Raw genomic sequence first — 16874 nt, 5'->3', positions numbered from 1 at the left:
AATTATATTTAAATTATTTAAAAAACAAAATTTAAAACATTTAGTGTAGGTATTCATAACAGAAGATCCCTCAAAAAATTGCCATTGCTGTTTACAAACACAAGGCAGTATTTTTCTTTCTTTTTTTTTTTTTCTGAGACAGAGTTTCACTGTTGTCGCCCAGGCTGGAGCACAATGGCATGATCTCGGGTCACTGCAACCTCCACCTCCTTGGTTCAAGCGATTCTCCTGCCTCAGCCTCCTGAGTAGCTAGGATTACAGGCGCCTGACACCATGCCTGGCTAATTTTTATATTTTAAGTGGAGACAGGTTTTCACCATGTTGGCCAGGTTGGTCTCGAACTCCTGACCTCAGGTGATCCACCTTCCTCGGTCTCCCAAAGTGCTGGGATTACAGGCGTGAGCCACCATGCCTGGCCTGGAAGTATTTTTCAAACATATTCATTCTAATACTTAACTTGCTTTAAATGCTCATTGTTCTGAGACTGGTTTTGTTAAGGGCATGACATTAAAGACATCCCAAATTACCAAAGGAATCTGTAGCATTCTGCACAGCAAAAGCTGCACAGTGAAGTTGGTGATGGTCAAAATGATTACTAAGCATCAGGAAAGCACCGTAGGAACTTACAATTACTATTATTTGAACCAGATAATAATTCCCTTTAAATGGAAATATTCAGGGGTTGAAGAAATAAATGGTCCCTCACAGTGAGCTTTCCTTTGTGTTTCTCCCACCACTTCCCTTGGTTCTCAGGAGGCTGCAGAGTGCAAAGCACCAGGGACTCTTAGCTTTTTACTTACAACTTATACTGGGCAGATTCTCAATGAATTAATATCACAGAAGGAAGCAGTATTCCCGGCAACTCTTCTCCCTTTTTGAGAGTTATTATATCTGTTACCAAGAAAAGTAGATTGGTCTTTTCCACATTTTAAGTATTTCCCCTCAGGCATTAAAATGAACCATTTTGCTCCATAAATATTATCAAATTTGTATAGTTTTTACCCTTTAAAAAGTCAATGTGGGAAATAGGAATATTCACACAGTTCCAATGTATCTCTCCAAGCATGCCTTAGTGATTGCAAGGGAAACACACACCTGCATAGTGGAGACATGTGGCAGGTGCCCTCTTAACCAAGCAATTAAACTTAGCATCACTAAAAGTGGAGATGACTGACATCACATGCTTCTTAATATGATACAGTATAAGGGGCCACTATCAATGGGACATTGTGACCCAAAATATCATGAGGAAACAATCATTCTACTCTCCAGAGTATGGGATATTCCATAAGACAAGTGACTTAGGCTTTTCAAAAAGTCAATTTCATAAGAAAAAAAAAAAGATTCTTCTAGATTAAAAGAGATAAGGAAACAATAATAAATTCAGTATGTGAGCCTTGGTTGGAATGTGGCTTAAAAACAAAAGACTACAATAGTCATTTTTTGACAACTAATAATACCAGCATTTTGGGAGGCTGAGGCAGGCGATCACTTAAGCCCAATTCAAGACCAGCCTGGACAATATAGCGAAACCTTATTTCTGTTTTTCTGAGATCAGATGAGATGGGGTGCATTCAGGGTGGTATGGCTGTAGAGCCTGTCTATATATATATATATATATATATTTTTTTTTTTTTCCAAGACAGAGTCTCGCTCTGTCACCCAGGCTGGAGTACAGTGGCGTGATCTTGGCTCACTGCAACCTCTGCCTCCCAGGTTCAAGCAATTCTCCTGCCTCAGCCTCCTGAGTAGCTGGGAGTACAGGCACCCACCATCACGCCTGGCTACTTTTTGTATTTTCAGTAGAGATGGGGTTTCACCATTTTAGCCAGGTTGGTCTTGAACTCCTGACCTCAGGTGATCTGCCCACCTCAGCCTCCCAAAGTGCTGGGACTAAGGTGTTAGCCACTGCACCCAGCCTTTATTTTTAAAAAAAGAAAATTAGCTGGGCATGGTGGTGCATGCCTGTAGTCCCAGCTGCTTGGAAGGCTGAGGTGAGATAATCAATTGAGCCCCTGAGGTCAAGGCTGCAGTCCCCATGAGGGCACCACTGCATTCCTGCCTGAACAACAGAGTGAGACCTTGTCTCAAAAAAAAAAAAAAAGTATTAAGTAGATATTAATGATATGAAATTGTTAATTTTCTTAGTTGTGATAATGGTACTATGGTTAGAGACCAAGTGTCATGATGTCTTCACTTTCACATGATTTAGAAAACACATACACACAACAGAAATATGGTAAAATGATAATTCTTAATTCTTGATTACACAGGTGCTCATCCTATGATTCTTTCATCTTTTCTTGGATTTTGAGACTTTTATAATAAAAGAAGAGTAAAATATCATCAATGGCAATAGAAATCTGAAAGAGCAGAAGATGCTATAGAGAGAACAGGGAACAAATTTTATGTGCTAGGATTACAGAAAGGGAGTAGGGGACCTGAATCTCTTGAGAAAAGAAATCATAACAGAAGGAAAATTATGCTGCACAGGGGCTACAAATGACAGATTGGAAAAAAAAAAATAGGAAGGGAAGGCAACCAGCCTGGGCAACAGAGTGAAATTATGTCTCTAAAATTAAAAAGAAAATTCATATCACAACTTGGTACGCACAGCCACATGTGCAAACAGATGCAGAAAACGGGAAAAAAAGTTTCACAAAGTAATACCCTGTGAACAATACATTAAGATTTGTTACTCTGTTCTATTTCATTTTTATTTAAATAACAAATGCTGCACTGTGAAACTTTAAATTGCTTTCAGTGGATCATGATGTGTAGTTGGAAAAACACAAATCTCAATCAACTTGCTTGCTTTGTCAGTAGTGAAACTTAGAGAGGTTGCGTCTTGTCTGTGGCAGTACAAGTAGTTGACTGAAGAGCTGAGATTGGAACTCAGGGCTATGGGCTCCCAGGCCACATTCTTTCTATTCCACTAAGCTGACTTTCACATTGTTTTATCTTTAAAACACACATGAAACTTTTCAACCTCCTTAACGGACAATATTTTCGAAATCTCAAACCTGGATGCTTATTATTATCCTTTATACTATTTCTGGGAAGAAATATACTGTATTCAGCCATTCAGGTCATAAACTTCATGAGAGCAGAGGGGTTGCCTGTCTTGTTCTTCATGTATTATACCTTCAACACTTCCATGTTTGGCTCACAACAGATGCTCAATATACTACTGCTAAACGAATTAATGACTCCACTCCTGTGGATTTAGCTATTATCTCAATATTGATAACTCTTATATACATATTCCTTTTTTTTACAACTAGAATCTAATTTTGCATTTCATTTTGTGGCCTTTCATATTCATCCACCCTAATTTTCAAACACCAGATCACTTTTTCAAGGTGTTATTTGTCATTTTTAACTGAACATGTGTAAAATTAAACTTACCATATTAAATGGGTTTTTCTCTACCTCTACTGAAGGTACTAATTATATTCCAGGTATTTGGATTAGGAATTTCCATGAAGTGGGGTCCACAAGCTCCAGTTTTCTCAAAAGTCAGGCAGGAAACAAATGTTTGAATCACTTGAGTATAAGAACAGAGGGAGAATTGAAACCACAGCCAAACCAGAGAACCCAGAACCACCTAAAACTTTTGTTGACCCTTTGTGTTCAATTTGTGGTCCACGAATCTACAGCCAAACTTAGCTCACATTCCTCTGCCTCAGAGACCTATACTCAATCAGACCTGGTTGATTTTTCCTATTCAATACCTCTTGCAATGGTTCTGGATCATATATCCTTATACGGAATCAAACTGCAGATACTAGGAGGAGAACCCAAGTGAGGAGGAAAGTAGAGAGCTGATGTGTGGGGAAATGAGACATGTTCAGATGGATCTTAAGGAAGCTTTCTCTGTCACATCCTGTGACATGTGATCTTGTCGATACCTATGGGAAAGATCTATATATTTCCTCAACGCTCTTGAGGTGGACTATCATTTTATCAATAGTAACACTGAGGTCTGAGTCCTGAGAAGGACTGGCTATAAATGACTCTGTTCCACTAGCCATTTTCTGAATCTGCCTTGCTCAAAATCTCAGGAATATCTCTTCAGGGAATTATGTAAAAATTTTAGGCACTATATTTCTTTTTTTTAATAGACTTTTTAAAAAATTGGCAAATAATTATTGTACATATTCATGAGGTAAACAGTGATGTTTCAATACATATAATGTATAGTGGTCAGATCAAGGTAATTAGGATATCTATCATTTAAAACATTTATCATTTCTTTGTGTTGAAAATGTTCAATAACTTTCTCTAGCTCTTTGAAACTGTGTTTTACTATTAACTATAGTCATCCTACAATGGTATAGAGTGCTAGGACTTATTCCTCTTATTTAGCTGTAATTTTGTATCCTTTAACGAATCTCTCCCTATCCTTCCTCCCATGCCCCTTCCATTCCCTTCCCAGCCTCTAGAATCCTCTGTTTTACTTTTTACTTCTATGAGAGCAACATTTTTTAGCTCCCACATATGAGTGAGAACATGCGGTGTTTATCTTTCTGTGCCTGGCTTATTTCATTTAACATAATATCATCCAGTGCCATCCATGTTTCTTTTCTTTGTTGGAAAGATACAACAAAATCATTCAAAGAGTTGCCAAATTAACTTGCAAACCCTATGGCAATCAGTGGCAGAGAATGCCTCTCCAGTGGAACTGCAAACGGGTGTGTATGGATTCAATAAAAGATCTCTTTCAGAAATGCTTAAGAGCATCCTCTCAGGGTTTTAGGAAATCTTCTAAAAAACCAGATTTCATAAAATTGATTAAATTTATGTTTAACTCATTTGGGTGCATAGTGTTTCTCTTAGAAATTTTACTGGTTTTACATCAATCCCCATTCTTTTCTCCTTTAAGAATACAAGTCAAGAATAGAAGGTCTTAACCACAAGAAAATTGGAGGGAGAGAGGTATAATTTCACCTTTTATTATACCTCAAGGAATATTTCTTTACTTTTCTAGGAGAAACAGTGCCTCTTCTGATTCTAAATTCTACAACCCAACCTGGTGCTAAAATATTAAAAGAATGGCTGCAGAATTCCTAGTTTCCTCATCTGGTCTCTTTAAAAATGTAATGACTCTGTACATAAAGAAATGCTATATTACACTCATTTTCAGCAACATAACATGCCTGTTCTCGTGTGGAATGAGAGGGGCCGGTGACCTATATGAGAATTCAGAAGGAAAATGATAGTGAGCACAGCAAGACTTTCTGAAGACCACAGGGTAAAGATTCTTCATGGAACAGATATTTGTAACAAATCCTTAATACTATTCATCTTCAGAGAGTTATTGCAAATCACACTCCTTCCACCTCTGCTGCACCAAGTAGATGGGTGAGAAGGCAACAGGGAGTTAGTAACATCAGCATATTACAGTCACCCTCCCATGGACTATTTTTCTGCTTTCAGAGAGTAGTTGATAGCATATATTTAAGCCAATTTTAGGCACAGAACAAATTTGTGGTGGTTCGTGTGTAGTCAATATTTTGAGTGTTGGAGTAAGCTAGCTTTAATTATGAGACAAGTAGCTAATCTACAATCATTGCCCTGGGAAAACTCCCATTGATATCCAGTTTAAGGGAAAGGTAAACTTGGGAGACATCTGAAGGAGCTCCATCACATTTTTAAAGCTAAAGCAGAAAGTATAATTATAAAACCTCCCAACTTCCTGTTAAATTACAGCAGATAATTAAATCGTTAGGTTTCTTCAACATTCTCTGGATGTTCTAAATACAGACTATATAAGAAAGAGCACCCTAGAGGCAAAACATATCCCATCTCTATTAGCAGAAATTAAACATTCTATTTCTTTAATTTGTTAGTGAAAATTATAGTTTTAGAAAGTGACTGTCACAAGATTGGGACTTTAAACAGAAAAGTCAAGAATCCAGGACCCTTTCTGTGATTCACAGGGAGGGATCTGACACATGATTCCCCAAGATGATTCTCTAACAACCATGGTTTACCAGTCACTGACATGCTCATTACCTGTAAATTATGGAGTCAAACATATCTTGGGCTTGCCCTCTGAATCCATCCAGACTCGCTCAGCTTTGGGCACAGGAGGCTACTCTTCCATCAGGGTTTTAAAAGAGATGACCCCACCAGCTTAGAATACTCTTCTTTTTAGATGTGCTCCTGGTGGGAGTGGGTACTTAATGAATATCCTCTAACTAGGTCCTCGGGGAACTTGTCTTTTCCTCCCTAACTTCTTACAGTCAAGAAAATGCATTTGTCAGGCCTCCTTAATCCAATTACTGGCACCAGGTAATAAATCTAGAATGCTTCTGTATCTCTATGGAATCTGATTCTTCTGCTCCAGTGAGCCGAGCCTAAGAGTTGGGTCTCCTCAAAGTCACAGGAAATTTTTGCATGTGTTCCTTATATCACTCAAGTTCCTGTCCTTTATCCATATGCATATCCAATCTCATGCAGTCTTCAGAAACTTGGCAGGGCTACTGTGGAGAAGACTGAAGCTTCAGACTATGGGATAACTAAATGTCTTTTATGGTCCTTCTCAGACTGACCTATGTGTGTCTGCAAAGTACTAACACGAGCTCCCAATATGGACTGAAGACCAAAAATGAACTGCCAATAGCAAAAACGCTGTATTTTATGAACATTCCTTATTCAGCTCAGTAAATGCTAAATACCTATTCTGTGACAGCTACTATGGTAAAGTTTTATTCCACAGTAAGGAAAACATTCAATTAAGATGCTGCCGGCAGCCTTTTCTTTCAGAGACCAGAATTTCTTAATTCCATCAACAATGTCTAAACTCTAAATTCTCCCAAAGTTAATGTTCAGTGAAGCTCTGGCTTTTCCTGGCCCATTTCTTATGTCTTCCCAATCTGGCTCCATGGATTTCTGGGTCTTTGCTCAGGATGTGCTTCTTCCTGCTCAGTGTGTAGAATACCAGCACATTCTTCCATACTCAGTTTAAACATCATGTCTTGCCAACTTCCTCCCCAGAATGATTGTTCCTGTGGAACTTTCTTGGCTCCTCCACTGTAGCACTGATTGGATCCTGCTTTGTAATGAAGCTGGTTGCTTCCATGTCTCTCTGGCTAGAGATCCCTGAGGGCAGTGATCAGCAAGATCATGTCTGTTTCATTATCTCCAGTGCAGTGCTTTGCACACAGTCATAACTCTATCCATTACTTGTTTTTCTATGAATAAAAGAATGAATCTCTCAGGTGCTGTCTGGATCAAAGTTCAGTCAAATTCTGCCTGACAAATGCCTGAGGAATTCAGATCAGTCCTTGGCAAAGCAGCAGCCTGGGGCCAGCTACTTCGAAGGAGAATGGGCTGGGGCGATCCAACCTGGGCTTGATACCAGCTCTACCATTCCCTAGTTGGTGGCCTTGGGAACATTACTTAAGCTCCTTAAGCCTTAAGTTATAACCTATAAAATTGGAATGATCTGGGAACAATCACTGGAGCTGTTCTCCAGGGATGCTGTCAAGATTAAAGGAGATTAATGCACCAAAAATCCTAACACAGAGACTACCACACAGTAGTAACCAATAACTGACGAACATCTTTTACACGTCAGACACCATAACATTCTGAAGATACAACAAATAACAAGACCGACCACATTACCACCCTGGAACAAGGGTAATGTAAAGATAAGGACAGAAAGTAAGCCAACAATTACAAAGCAATGGCTGCCAGAGAATTAAAAACAGAGAACAGAAGGACAAAGAGGAAGGAGGACTAAATCAGTCCAGAAGTATGAGACAGGTGGTATCACACTCCTCTTTGGGTAACCTGCTGCTATTTCTCTTCAAATGTACTAACCTCAGTACAGATGGAGTTACTTTCCAATAAACCCATTATAATGTAAGTCAAAAATGCATTTAGTATACCTAACCTGCCAAACATCATGGCCCGGCGTACCTTAAATGTGCTCAGAACACTTACATTAGCCTACAATTGAGCAAAATCATCTAATACAAAGCCTATTTTGTAACACAGTATTGAGTATCTCACGTAATTTATTGAAGACCATATTGAAAGTAAAAAATAGAATGGTTGTATGGGTACCTGAAATACAGTTTCTGCTAAATGAGCATCAGTTTTGCACCAGTGCAAAGTTGAGAAATCCTAATTTGAACCATGGTAAACTGGAAACCATCTGTATTCCATTTAATTAGAACTGAGCTTCAGGATGGGCAAGTTCAAGGCCATAGCTGAGCTGACTGGGGCCCCTAGAATCTCTGATTATATGTTTTATATGACTTGACCCAATATTGACTTACCCAGGGTAAATCAGAAGGTTTTCAGAAGATTTTGAGGCATTTATCACAGATGGCAGGCCTGCAAACATTATGGGCATTCTTGAAAAACTAAAGTAGACATCAAAGAGTTAGAGTGACCTTCACAGGTCCCCTCCAGAAGAGGGTAGAAAACAGTATCTTGGGACTGTCCAGGCTATTTCTGTTATTGTTGCTAAGCAAACACACAGCTGTTTTAATCCCAATCCAGAACGTTTTTGCATCTTACTTCCTAAATACCACACAGAAAGGTTCCATAGTTCTTTGGAGAAATGCCTGATTCCAAGGCTGGAGTAGTAGTACAACATGAGCCTGGAATATCACATTATGATTGAAAGCACTCCAGAAAAAAAAAAAAAGAAGATGGAGAATGTCAAAAGACATAGCAGACATCCGAAAGCCATTTCCATTAGCCAAATCTGGGGCAGCCGTGGATTGTGACCCACTGAAAAATCCATGAGCCAATTCTGATAATAACAGAGATAAGTTTTTAAAAATCAATAAATGGGACAGAAAAGGTGGAACAACACAAATGTCCATCAATGGATCATAACATTTTTAAAATGTGGTATACACATAACAATGGATTATTAGTCAGCCCTAAAAAAGGAGGAAATTCTAGCATGTGCTATATCATGAATAAACCTTGAAGCCACTACACTAAGTGAAACAAGCCAGACATAAAAGGACAAACATTGTATAATTCCACTTGTACGAGGTACCTAGAGTAGTCAAATTCATAGAAACAAAGTAGAACGGTGGTTATCAGGCACTGGGAGAAGGAGGAGTGGGAAGTTATTGTTTAAAAGGCACAGAATTTCAGTTTGGGAAGATGAAAAAGTTGTGGAGATAGTAATAGTGATGGCTGCACAACAATGTGAATATGCTTAATGTCACTGAACCACATACTTAAAAATAATTCAAGTGATAAATGTTATGCTATATACATTTTACCACAATAAAAAGAAAATAGATGAGCAGCACCAGGATCAACTTCTGTTTTGCATACAAAGGCAAAATCACTTGGATTCAACTTTTCTTCCACAAAGCAAAATCTACCTGGCCCTATGAGGAAGGTCAGATATTATAAAGAAGCCATTTTAAATAGTAAAGCGAACTAAAAGACGGTAGAATCTGTTTATTTCGAACAAGTTGGGGTCTTACTAATTAATCTGTATGATTAATTTGATCAGTGTTTTAGTAAATAACATAACTTATTTCCATAATATCTGCAATTCTAAAATCTAAAAAGCTCTGAAAATCCAAACCTTTTTTCGTAAGTTCAAAACACATATTTCATATTGTTCAAAAACACATATGGTAGCAAAACCTGACCTGAACTCACAAGAGCCCATGTTTGGTCTTAATTTACCCCTGCCTGGTGTAAATATTCATACATTCCGCCACAGAAATATTACTGTGCTTATGGTGGCATTGCCTGAGTGTCTCCTATGGGCATCATATAATATACAGTATAAGTTCCGTGCCAAAAAGATGTGAAAATTCTAAGTTTCAAAAAAAAAACCTGGTCCTGAATTTCAAAGAAACTATAGATCCCTACAAAATTTAACCATATCAGGTATCAGACCAATATTTTCCAAGTTTTTGACATTTTCTACCAAATTCACACTTTTGCCATATCTACAGATCACTTGTATTATCTTCAGATTGACTCACCTTTTTTCTTTAAATAATTTTTTAAAGAAACATCTCCACTGTAAAAGATGAGAGCTTGAGAGGCCTGCTCTGTTAAAAGGGAAATTCTGAAGGATTAGAGAGGTATTAAAGACACAACGACAAACTGAGGCTTTTGCCTTGAATAACCAGAAAGACCAATAGAAAATGGAAATGAAATAACTGCCTCACTACGTGATTCCACATCATCTAGTGCTAGGCTGGTGCACCGTCTCTAAAACCTACTCTCCTCAGAAGTATTCATTCCACACTTGGGGAACTGGACTAGACCATCAGAATCCTGCAACTCAGGTAATGACTCTGCTGAGATTAGTAAGTCTTGTTTTGGGGTTGAGGGGAGTCACATCCACACAGCAGCACAATACAGCAGTGAGGGAGTCAATCTCTTTATCTCCCTTCTAGTTCTGTCACCCATCACCTGTCATGCAGGTTCAGCTGGGTCACTCACAACTGTCTACTTATCAAATTGGTGCAAGTCATTTTGAGTACAACTCTCTGGAACATCCACAGCTTCCACCTGCCAAAGGACACCTCAAGGTACTAGGATCTAGAAGTGAACACGGACTGACAAACCAGAAGATGACAGGTGAACAGAACCCCCATCCTTTATTAACTTCAACACTAGCTACTGTAAATAGTGGCCTTCAAAATCAGCAGAGAAAGATTTACTGTAGAAAGAGAATAGGTTTTCAAAAGTACTTTCAAATAGACATCAGCTATACATGCATTTTTAAATAAAATAAGTGAAGCAGAAGGGAAAGTTTTTCCTTAGAGTGGAATGCTGGGAATTATAAACGCTGAGGATGAGAAAACATCCATTCTGCAACTACTACAAAAAAATAATAACTAACTACACATTGATTAAACCAAATGATCAAAATTAACATCACCAGTAAAGGGGCAAACAGCCACCAAGAGCCTCTGGATGTGATAGATTGAGAAGGACCAATTTACTCCTAGAGTACTCACAAATCGAATCGTGAAGACACATCAAACAGACCCAAACTCAGGGAGATGCGACAAAATAACTGGTCTACACAGGTGGCCAAATGTACCCTCCGACCAGGCCAGACAACAAAAGCTGATGAAGACGCTGCTGCCATGCACAAGGTGGGCCCAGGAGAGGGCAGTTGGTGGCCAGGTGGGAAGAAAAGCAGAGACACTTCTAAGGAGGGGCTGGTAACTGAAGACCCCTCAGATGCACAGCCTCAACAGAGATGTAGAATGCCTGGGCTCTAGTCAGTCGCAGTGAATCAAGATCATGCCACTGCACTCCAGCCTGGGCAACAGAGCTAGGCTCTGTCTCAAAAAATAAAAAATAAAAATAAATAAATGAAAGGAGAATAGGACTCAAGCCCCTTCCAGTGCTTCGTTCCAGGGGAGGAGGCCACGCTGACCCCAAGGCCTCTGAGGGGGGGAAAAAACCAACAAAACCTGGCCTATAATCTTCAAAAATATCATGAAAGACAAAGACCGAAAGACTATTCCAGATTAAAGACACATGCCTACCAAAATACATAATCCTGGACTGTATCCTATACCAGAAAAAAGCTATGAAAGTTACTGAGACAGCTGACCTAACTAGAATATGGACAGAAGACTGGTAAAGGAATTTTATCAGTGTTAAATTTCCTGATTTTGATTACTTAAGTAACAGAATATCAATTTTATTTTAGGAAATACATACTTAGATGTTAAGAGGTGCGAGGCACAATGTCTCTAACTTACTCCCAAATAGTTCAGAAAAAATATGTATATATGCAGATGAACAGTATATGACAAATGTCAATAATAGGTGATTAAGAAGAAAGGTGACCCGGAGTTCTTTACCACTCTTGCAAATTTTCTGGAAATCTGAAATTAGGTACAAGAAATGGCTATTCACTGCCCTTGTGGCTGCCAGCAAAGCCACCCAGTGTCCCCAGTTTCTACGTGAACTCACCATTCTTCTGAGAATCCTTAACAGAAGCTTCTGTTCCTTCGGGTCCTCCTTGGATGTCAGCAAATGAGCAAAAATTTCCACATTTTCAGGAGAGAGGCTGTCTGGGTTTTCCCCTCCATACAGCTGAACCAGTATAGACAGGCACTTGGATGAAATGTCGAAAATCTCAGGATCTTCATTAGGAAGCTGAAAATTAACAAATAAGACCATTTAAATTTTGTTGAAGATGGTATTAGTACTCAAAAAAACACAGTAAAATTTGGCTTGATGGGGATGCCAGCCTGAGTAGTCTGCTGAATACTTTTTACTTTTCTTTTCTTTCTTTTTTTTGAGACAGGGTCTCACTCTGTTGCCCAGGCTAGAGTGCAGTGGTATGATCACACCTCACTCTAGCCTCAACCTCCTGGGCTCAAGTGATCCTCCTGCCTCAGCCTCCTGAGTAGCTGGGAACAAAAGCACACACCACCATCTTGCCCAGCTAATTTTTTTTTTGGGGGGGGCGGGTAGAGATATAGTCTCCCTATGTTGCCCAGGCTAGTTTTGAACTCCTGGGTTCAAGGAATTCTCCTTCCTTAGACTCCCAGAGTGCTGGGATTACAGGCATGAGCCACTGCGCCCGGCCTAAATACTTTTAAAATGCATCTTTTCAAAGTGTATATAGTTGCTCAAACAAAACTAACAGCACAAAATCAGAAGGTCATATATTCTTCTTTTAAAAAAGTTTTTTTATTATTTTATTTTATTGGCACATAATTATACATTTTATGGGGTACAGTATGAGGTTTCAATACACATATATAATGTATAATAATCAAATTAGGGTAATTAACATATCCTTTACCTCATACATATATCCTTTATTTGTGGTGAGAACATTCAAAATCCTCTCTTCTAGCTATTTTGAAATATACATTATATTATTATTAACTATAGTGCAGTGAAACGCTAGACCCGTATTCCTATTTAATTGTAACTGTACCCATTGACCCGCTTCATAGTAACTCTATATTTAACGTTTTGAAGAACTGCCAGACTGTTTTCCAAAGCTGCCACTTGTACCAGCAATGTATGAAAATTCCATTTTCACTAACACTTGTTATTATCTGTCTTTTTAGTTAGAGTTATCCTAGTAGGTCTGGAGGGGTAACTCATTGTGGTTTTCTGACGTACTTCCCTGATGGCTAATGATGAGGGGTACCTTTTCCTGTGCTGATTGGCCATTTGTGTATCTTCAGAGAAACGTCTGGGCAGACCCTTTGCCCATTTTAAAAATAGGTCATTTGTCTTTATACAGTTGAGTTCTAAGAGTTCTTTATATATTTTAAATACAAGTTCCTTAACAAATATATAATTTAAAAGTTTTTTTTTCCTTTCTGCAAGTTGTCTTTTCACTTTCTTGATATTGTCCTTTGAAGTAAAAAATATTTTTAATTTTGAAAACTCTCTTTTTTTAATACTTGGGTATATGTATGATTTCAGTGACATATATCTAAGATTAATGTTTTATTTTTGTTTTTTGGGAGATGGCATCTCTCTCTGTCACCCAGGCTGGAGTGCAGTGGTACAAACATAGCTTACTGCAGCCTCAACCTCCTGGCTTCAAGCAATCCTCCCACCTCAGCCTCCTGGGTAGCTGGGACCACAGTGGTACACTGTCACACCTGGCTAATTTTTAAATTTTGTGTAGAGACAGGTCTCACCATGTTGCCAAGGCTAGTCTTGAACTCCTGGGCTCAAGCAATCCTCCTGCCTTGTCTTCCCCAAAGTGCTGAGAGTGTAGGCAAGAGCCATCACACCCAATCATGCCCATGTTTTCTTCTAAGAGCTTTATAGCTTTAGCTTTTTACATTGAGGTCTTTGATGCCTTTTGAGTTAATTTTTATATATGGTGTAAGTAGAGGTCCAATTTTATTCTTTTGCATGTGAATTAAACTTTTATTTTGAGATATTTGTAGGTTCACATGCAGCTGTAAGAACCAATACAGAGAGATTCCATATATACTTCCCCCAGTTTTCCCAATGGAAACATCTTGTATAATAACTACGGCACAGTATCACAGCTCGGACATTAGCCATCAACCTTATTCTGATTTTACTAATGTTACATGTATGTGCATATGTGTGTTTGTACACACTGTATTTAGCTCTGTGCAACTTAACCACACGTGTAGATTTGGTGACAACCACCACCACCAAGATAAAGAAGAGTTCTATCACAAGGATTCCATTACAGTAAGAGCCAACTCTCACTCTCCTCCATCCTGAACCACTGGTGACCACAAACCGGTTTGCCATTTTGTCATTTCAAGTATGTTACATAAATGGAGTCACACTGTATATATGGTTTTCTTCACTCAGTATAATTTCTTTAAAATCCATCCAAATTTTTGTGTAACAATAGTTCATTTCTTTTTGAGTACTATTCCATGACATAGATGTACCATAGTTTAACTAACTCACCCATTAAGAAAATGTGAGTTGTTCCCAATTTGGAGCTATTCCAGATAAAACTACTGCGAACATTTGCACAAGTTTTTGTGTGAACATCAGCTTTCATTCCTCTGGGATAAATGCCCGAGAGTACAATGGCTGGGCTGTATGGGAGATTCATATTTAGTTCTTTAAGAAACTGTCAAACTGTTTTCTAAGGCAGCTGTAGCGTTTTACCATTTTACATTCCTAGCATCAATGTACAAAAGATCCAGTTTCTCAGCATCTCCACTAGCACTTAGCGTTTGTTTGTTTGTTTGTTTGTTTGTTTTGCCACTCTGATAGATAGGTGGTGGTATCTCATTGTAGTTTAAATTCACATTTCCCTAATGGCAGCTGATAGGGAACATCTTATCACCTATTCATGACTTTTGCCCTTTGTTAACTGGATGTTTGATTCTTTATTCTTGATATTTGAAAGTTCTTTAAATATTCTAGATACACCTTTCTTAGATATATGGTTTTACAAATATTTTCTCCCAGTCTGTAGCTTGCCTTTTCATCCATTTTACTGAGTCTTTTGAAGAGAAAAAAAAGTTAATTTTGATGAAGTCCAATTACTGGTTTTAGTTCTTAGCAATTGCGCTTGTGGTGGCAAGTACAAAAAACTCTTTGCCAAAACACATGTCCTGAAGACTTTCTGCTATATTTTTTCTAAAGGTTTTATAGTTTTATATTTTACATTTAATTCACTTAATTTTGGGTTAATTTTTATATAAAATATGAGGTGTAGGTAAAGGATTTTATTGTTGTTTAGTTTTGCCACTGGGTATCCAATTGCTCCAGCACCATTCTTGAAAAGGCTATTGTTGTCCTATGGTATTGCATGTTTAATGAACTGGCAACAAGAGAAAGTTGGTCTAAGAAAAGCAGAGGAACTTTGTCTCATAAGAATTAGAACCAAGGGGCTCCATAATCATCTGACATCAGTTCCATGTTGTATCTATGATGGTTAGAAATGTACATGACAGGAACTCTAGGAATCTTATGGATTCTTCTTTTAGGGTCTCTGGTCAACCATGGCCACAATGTGACACTTAATGCTGAGTTATTCTCTGTTTTAGGCAGTCTTCTGTGTAGGTTCCTCTGTGTGTGCATGGTAACTTTTCAAATCTTGGATCCTTGATGATCCTTGGAGTCACTCAATACTTCTGCCCCGATTTCTCAATTTCAGCCATTATACAATCAGTTATACAAGGGATACACTTGGCATACAGACTGTCCATCACTGACTGCACTAAGTCCAGTTTGGCTTTAATGGAAAAGTTGATAAAGTTGGTATTGACAAGGATGTGGTAAGGTGGGCCTAGCTGTGTGATATATTGGAAAAATAAACGGAACGGTGTTGAGAAACTTCTCCTTTAGCACACTAGGATCTTTTTCTTTCTTCTTAGGTTTTAATCTACCTTTTCTTTAAGCCTTTGATCTGAGACTAAGCATTCACTTCATGATTGCATACTTCCTTGTTTTCTTTCACTTCTCCATGGTCACGTCATACTTGTGTTTCTTCTGGAATCTATTAATTGTTAGTATACAGAAATGCACTTGATTTTTTACTGAGGTATAATTGATATACAAAAACTTGCACATATTTAATGTATGCATTTTGATGAATTTTGTTTATTGATCTTGTATCCTGAAACCTTGTTGAACTCACTTATTAATTCTAGGAGTCTTTTTGAAGATTCTTCGGCATTTACTACATAGATAATCATGTTACCTGTAAATACAGATAGGCTTATTTCTTCCTTTCCAATGGGTATTCCTTTTCTTTCTTTCCGTACCCTACTACACTGGCTAGAACCACCACAAAGATGTTAAATGAGATTAGTGTGAGTAGACACTCTTGCCTTGTACCCAATCTTAGGGAGAAAGGATTTAGTAATTCACTATTAAGTATCATGCTAGCTGTAAATTTTTCATAGATGCCCTTTACCAGGTTGAGAAGATTCCCCCTCTAATCCTAGTTTGATAACTTTTTGCCATGAATAAATGCTGGTGGTTTTGTCAATTACTTTTCCTGTATCAATCCATATGATCATGTAATATTTAATATTTAACCTGTTTATATGGTAAAATACATTAATTGATGTTTCAATGTTGAACAAGCCTTGCACGTCTGGAATAACTCCTACTCTGCTCATTCTCTTTATACATGGATGTATTCGATTTGTTAATATTTTGCTGAGGAGTTTTATATCTAAGTTTACAAGAGATACTGATTGTAAGTCTTTTTTGGAGAGGACTTTCTTTGTCTTAGTTTAGTATCAGGGTAATATCATCCCCATAAAATGAGTTGGGAAATGTCCCCTCTTCTATTTATGTCTGTAATCCCAGCACTTTGGGAGGCCAAGGCAGGCAGATCATCTGAGGTCAGGAGTTCGAGACCAGCCTGACCAACATGGAGAAACACCATCTCTACTGAAAAGACAAAATTA

The 16874-nt window shown here is 38.2% G+C and overlaps 1 protein-coding gene and 1 pseudogene across 1 annotated transcript in view; both read right to left on the bottom strand.

Annotated features, from left to right (window-relative positions):
- The window catches only part of LOC108542616 (serine/threonine-protein kinase ULK4), a 494918-nt gene that overhangs the window by 135455 nt on the left and 342589 nt on the right, over nucleotides 1-16874 (bottom strand). Inside the window, exon 14 of the mRNA XM_017892686.1 lies at nucleotides 11947-12132. Within this exon, the coding sequence (XP_017748175.1) occupies nucleotides 11947-12132 (186 nt within the window). The remainder of the gene's footprint in view (nucleotides 1-11946; nucleotides 12133-16874) is intronic.
- Nucleotides 15331-15921, bottom strand: LOC108542613 (rRNA-processing protein FCF1 homolog pseudogene; annotated as a pseudogene).

The sequence above is a fragment of the Rhinopithecus bieti genome, unplaced genomic scaffold (assembly GCF_001698545.2).
Source record: "Rhinopithecus bieti isolate Rb0 unplaced genomic scaffold, ASM169854v2 scaffold_22670, whole genome shotgun sequence".
Classification (NCBI taxonomy): Eukaryota; Metazoa; Chordata; class Mammalia; order Primates; family Cercopithecidae; genus Rhinopithecus; species Rhinopithecus bieti.
Note: the sequence above shows the minus strand (reverse complement) of the source record. Positions and strands in the feature narration are given on the sequence as shown.